The sequence below is a fragment of the Pezoporus flaviventris genome, unplaced genomic scaffold (genome assembly GCF_033815535.1).
Source record: "Pezoporus flaviventris isolate CSIRO_AGI_PZ_B2104156 unplaced genomic scaffold, CSIRO_AGI_Pfla_v1 ptg000005l, whole genome shotgun sequence".
Taxonomy (NCBI): Eukaryota; Metazoa; Chordata; class Aves; order Psittaciformes; family Psittacidae; genus Pezoporus; species Pezoporus flaviventris.
This window is the reverse complement of record NW_026892553.1, coordinates 20,462,903-20,468,902: the sequence shown is the minus strand read 5'-3', so window position 1 is coordinate 20,468,902 and position 6,000 is coordinate 20,462,903. Positions and strand designations below refer to the sequence as shown.

At 44.5% G+C, this 6,000-nt stretch overlaps 1 protein-coding gene across 1 annotated transcript in view; it reads left to right on the top strand.

Moving 5' to 3' along the window:
- The window catches only part of STK26 (serine/threonine kinase 26), a 30,340-nt gene continuing 24,340 nt past the window's right edge, over positions 1–6,000 (top strand). Inside the window, exon 1 of the mRNA XM_061446270.1 lies at positions 1–177. Within this exon, the coding sequence (XP_061302254.1) occupies positions 136–177 (42 nt within the window). The 5' untranslated portion in view covers positions 1–135. The remainder of the gene's footprint in view (positions 178–6,000) is intronic.

Below are 6,000 nucleotides of genomic sequence, written 5' to 3'. Positions count from 1 at the left end.
GAGGGAAGGAGGGAGCGCGGCCCGCGCTAAAGCCGCCTCCCCGCCGCTTTGTCCTTCCAGGCCCCGCCGCCGCCCAGGAGCAGGGAGGCCGAGAGAGGGGAGCTAGCGGGCGGCGCCCGGCCGCCGCAGCCCGCCATGGCCCACTCGCCCGTGGCGGTGCAAGTGCCCGGCATGCAGGTGAGCTCCGCGCCGCGCCGGACCCAAAATGGAGGCGAAGGGCCCGGGCTCGGCCCCGGCTCCGGAAGCGACGCTCGGAGGCCGCCGCCGGGGCGCAGGGTCCGGGGGACCGCGGGTGGGCGAAGCGGGGCTGGGCGGCGAGGCCGGGCCGCGGGGAGGCCTCGCTCGGCCTAGGTGGGAGCGTGGGCCGGAGCCCTCGCTGAGCTGAGGTAATGGGGGGCCCGGCTCCACGGGGGGGGGGGGCGCATACCTGCGGCCAGCCCCTCGGAGGCGAGGGTGCCCTCTCCCTCCGTCCCCCCTTTGTTGGGGGTTGTCCGCGCTGCACCCAGGAGCACGTAAGAGCTTCACAAACTGATTAAAGGCGCCCTGAAGTTAATGGCAGGGTGTGTGGGTGTGCTGTACATGACAGGCCGGGCTCGCCGGCAGCCCTACCTCCTGCAGGACTTCCCCACCAGCGTGTGCCGGGCCTGCAGCGCAGCCTCGCCGGGACCTCGCGGTTTGTGGCGAGGTGCGGTGAGGATACAGCAAAGGGAGGCGTCACCTGGCAGAAACACGCTCCTCTGTTCGGCCGGGGATGAGACCTGGTGTCATTTCTGTGTGGTATCTGCTCAGGAAACAAGCAGGCGCGTGTGTTACTGATATTTCGTAGCAAAGGTGGAATATCTCTGACTCTTTGTACTTATTCTGCTAGATAATCTAATACAAGGTGGGTCAGGAATCTTTATCAAGCTTAAAGGAGCTGAGGACTAAGCTCATTTCAGTGTTGACTTTGGATTGTCAGATGCTGTCAGTATTTTGAGCTTTCTGTTTTAACTAATGGGGTATTCCTACGTGTGTAATATTGGAGGGATTCTTTTTTAGTTCAGGTGACTTAGAAGCCTTTATGAGATATCTCTTATGTATGTAAGACACGTACAGTAGAGACTTGAAGAGGTTTCAGAACAGAAAGTTAAAATTTCTCTTGCTCAGGTATCTTTGCTGCTTCCAGAAGGTGTACAGTTGATGTGTAAACAGTATTTGTAGATTAATTTAGACCAGTTGCAGTGTTAAGGTTTGGCTTTACCTTTCTCATGTCTCGTAATTCACATACTTCCTGAAATCAGTTAAACTTTGCTCACCCTCTGACTTACTGTTACAAGAGGACACAAACCACGTTTTCTCAGTCTCCTTTGTTCCGTTAATATGCCCAGGTTACTGCTGTAGTGGCACATCCTAAAGAAACTTGATGAAAGTTTGAGGGGCTTTAGCCTGGGCTTTATTTATTTACATCCTCTGGTTTTGAGTGTGTTTTCTGTCTGTGTGCCTGTATTTGGAAACTTCTGTTTCAACATCTGAGTTTGTCAATTTCTTATTTTTCTATCTGCTTAATGTATAGTTGTCCTGTTTTCCAGAGCTGCCCTGTCATCAACAAAAGGGCCTTGAAACTATTTAAGGTTCTGTTTCCCATTGTTATGTCAATAAACTTTATGTAATAGCATACTGAGTCCCATAAGTATTGTTAGATTAACCCAGGCCCCTTCACGTATCTTTATGTTTAAAGCATTCTATTAAGCTGTTTTATATATATATATACAGCTGCACAGAATTAAAACACAATTTTCCCATAGTGACCTTTTCTTATAAAGATTTTGGCACAAGTCCTGCAGGTCTTAGAATACAAAGAAATAGAATTTGGTGTGAAATTAATCTGCTCACCCTTTTAGAAGAGTCGTAATGCAGGGGTGTTCCTCATAAAAAAAACCCTCAACAAAACAAACCCGTACAGCAGCTGTTCTAGAGGAGTGTGATAGTCTGAGGTACAAGGGTTACTTCTTTTGTTGTGGATTTGAGGGGGTTTTTAACCTGTTCAAAAGAGTCAGGATCATCCAAATGATGATAAAAGTGTCCTTGCTTCTGCTCAGTATTAAAGTAAGTGCATGATAATCAATTGAAGAAGGGTTAAACAGGTTTTTCTGTGGTGGAAGAAGCCCCTTGTTCTGTGTTGAGGGATGCGTTGTATTGAATATAACAATTGGGAACTGGATTTGGCAGAGAATGTGTTAGAGGTTTGAAGTTTTCAGCTTTATTGTGTTCTTCTAGTTTCCCTCGCATTTCATTATACGCAAAAAGTGTCAACAAAACTCCAGGCATAATGTGTTACATAATTTCCATTCTCCGAAGAAAAGACTTTGACACTTGATCACCAGAGGATAACAGAAGCTTTTTTGACTGTTTTTAAAGTCTCATGAAGAATCAGCTTCCCTTAAAAAGGAGCCAAACATGGAAAACTACAGAAAGTTATATAGAGCTATTTTGGTGAACTCTTGACTTTTGGTACCGTGGCAACAAAGGTGGACCCAGAGGTAGTATTATCTGCTGCCTTTATGAGTAGTTGCAGAACCATTTGTTTATGTAGTGATTGTGTTCTGTTTAACCTGTCTTGTGTCTCTAACGAAACCAAATCTTATACCTAACAATTCTTGCCTGTGCAAACAACTTCCTAAACGCGTTCCTTTTCCTCACTCCTCTGGAAAGCCTCTACTTGATCCAGTTGTATGATGCTAACTTATCCAGCTGCCAAACTTCTAAACCCATTCAATAAAATCGGAGTGCTCTGTGAATGTGTAAGATGACATACACTCTGTGATGTGTGAGTGCTCTGAAACTGAGCATGACACCAAAGACAGTGACATTTTAGACAGAATCCAAGATGACAGGAAAGAATGGATAGTTGATGCAGCTACGGCAGCACAGTTAAGGTGTCCTGGTTACATGAAGCACAGTTTGCAATGAGCCTGAATGTCAGGTTAGTTTTTATTCAGTAATGTCACTGTACTGTTCCTTGTGATAAAAATATTCAAACTAATTCTTAGTCTGGAATGCTTTGAGATCTAGCAGTGAGAAACTTGTCTGCTGGCACTGGCTTCAAGGAATCCAGTTGAACTCACACTGAGTGTTTCTGGGTATGGCTTGCAATAGAGGTGTTGGAGCCTGCCTGGGTCTTTACCAGCCCAGACCCTGTACTGAAAACAGGTCTGGAGTGGAGGTGTTGGACCTCTTAGTAGTAGTCCTACACTGCTGTTTTCCTCTGGCCCAGCAGGCAAGATGTGTAAGTGTTAGTCATTTCACATGGATGCATTTTTGATGAACTTACTGGCAGCATCTCATACAGTGCTCCAGACCCTCTTTACAAATACAAGAGACTGAAAGCTGTAACTTACAAGTGAGCAACAATTAACATTTTTTTTTAGTTGGGTAGTGAGGAAATTCTTTTGTTTATTAGCATCCTAAACTCTCAAACTAGTCTGTAAACTTCAGCAATGGAACATCATTCAAGTAATAAATGCCCTTTTCAGCTAGCAGAGTTTCCCTGGATGAGCTTCCTTTCCTATTCTAATTTTGTGTTTAAAATCCCAAGTCTGTGAAGTATTAATTCCTGATGGAAATGTTGGTTCTTATTTGTGTTTCTTCTTGCCAGTTTGTGTGTCTTTGGAACCGGGTTTGGGACGTCGTTTCTCTTTATTGCTGCTGTCCTACTCATCTATAAACACTTTCTGTTTCCTTTCCCATGGCTTGTTGATATCTCCTGATCCTGTATGGCAGTAGTCTTGAGTGAGCCAGAGAGGTTGTTTAGACCTGATCTCCATCTGTTTTTATTGGCATTCAGGCTGTATCACAGTAAAGAGCCTAACTTCCTCTAAAAGCAGAGCAGCCAGAAGCATGTGAGCTGTCGGGCAGTGTATTCTGATTCACAACTGAAGGCTTGCTTGATCAAATGCAAACCTGGATGTAAAGGTGAGCTTTGCACTGCGGGCTGCCAGTTGACAGACGGGCTGTAGGACACTGCTCACTCAAACAGCCTCAGCCTGGAAAGTCTCTGTCCCTGCTCAGGGGATGCTCAGAGGCAGTTGGTTTACGGGTAGTTACTGGATGAGTATGGAAAGGTTAAAGGAGAGGTGGCATTTTGTATTGGAAGTGGTGGTCTTTGGGGGAAAAAAATATGTTACTTTCAAATTAGTGCACTTGTAGGAATGAGCTCTTTATGTATGGTGCCTGAAGCTAGTCTGGAAGCGTGTCAGATTTCTAGTAAACCTTATGCACTGAAGTTACAAGAATGACTTCTGTTAAGAGCAAGCAGTCTATTACTGTCAGATGTTTAAAAGGTGGGCATTAGAGGAACTGAAACCTTTAGAGAAAGGTCTGTTCACAGTTCTTTTAATTTTACCCCTATCCTAGGAACTGAGCTATATCTAGATGCTTCTACAGTGAGTTTGAAAAGGCTTTAAACTTTTATTATTTAGAAATAAAGGAAGCTGGAAAGTCTAGCACTTGCCTGGCACCAGGAGACTTGCACAGTGCCTAGAAAACAGGGATCTCCTATGATTAAGCTAGGATGGACTACAGTGGTTTTTGGTTGTTAATGCGTTGTCCAATTTCAGCTCCTTGATGTGCACTGTGAGCCGCAGCACAGGCAAACTGCAGGAAGATGGTAGTTTAAGACCTGTGGAGAACATGCCTCCCTGCTACTTGAAGCAGATATGCATTAAAATATTTGTGGAATTCAACACTGTGGTTGTTCCTTTCCTGGCTGTGCTTGATGTACAAACTATATCATATCTACTAGCAGTCTGCTAACTCAGCTCAAGCTTTTCTTGCTGAATTTGATTCTTCCATCTTGTGTGTTATGAGTTACCCTGATGACAAAGTGGGGCTCAGTCATGCTTGTGCTGTCTTACTGTTATCAAAGGAGGCTAGAGGAGGCTCTGGAAAGTGTTTGATGCACGGGAGCTGTGTAGGTATCATCACCTGGAATCCAGCAGCTGTTTTTATCAGGCTTAGAAGAAAAAATCCACAGCAGATTTTTGCTGTTGTTTTTTTGTGCAGATTTTACAGTTCTAAGCACAGTGAGTGCACTGACCTGGAATTCAGAGGCAAGTCTGCCAGAGCTGCAGAGAGCACAGAAACCAAACTCCTCTTCTCACCTTAATTTCTTTGCTGTTCTCTGTTATGGTATACTGTCAGGTTTGAGCAGAGGATAATTCGCCCCAGAAGGTAAAAACATTACATCTGAAACGAGACTTTTAACTTCTAGACATATATAATTGTTACTTGTTCTGTTGAATTTAACATTGAAAAGGTTCTCACTGGCTGTTCTTGAACTCCAGCATCTCAGCTTTACACGTCTTGATAAAAGTGTTTTTTTTCCTTTTTCTCAAAAAGGAGACTATACAGCAAGGAGCAGCTCAGGAATATATTGCAATTTGCTGCTTAAAAGAAAAAAGAATCTTTATTTAAATGTCTATTTTGATGGAAGGATTGTTTCTTTATATAGAGCAACTGTGTGGCGCACCATGAAGAGTTTGTATGACTGCGTGTGCCTGTGCAGCAATATTTGTTGTATGAGACCTTATAACATCTTAGTGAAGATAGGCAAGAGTAAACACCTCAGTTCTCATTGTTTGCAGTGTTCTGAAACTTAAGTTTTTGGCCATCCCCAAAAGTGAAAGGACGAATTTTAAGCCTGTTAGTAAAAGTACCACTTGTTTGCTCTGTGGTGATCACCTTCAGGTTTAAGAGAGTCATGAACTCTGGGAAGTGATAAGAGACTATTGTTTTGTCTTTCATTTATCTTGGGGACTGGGGTTAGTAATTGACAGAGGAGTTCAGGGCTGGGTTTTGGGGGGAGGGGGTTGGAGATGGGCATTGCAAAGTTGCTTTTGAAATTCTTCTGTCACAGATAACTTTTTGGATGCTGTAATCAGTGCCTGCTTGGATGTTGTCTTTGAGGAGATGAAGAGGTGGTGAGGTACCTTGTCATTCCAGGAGTTGCTGTTCCAAATCCTG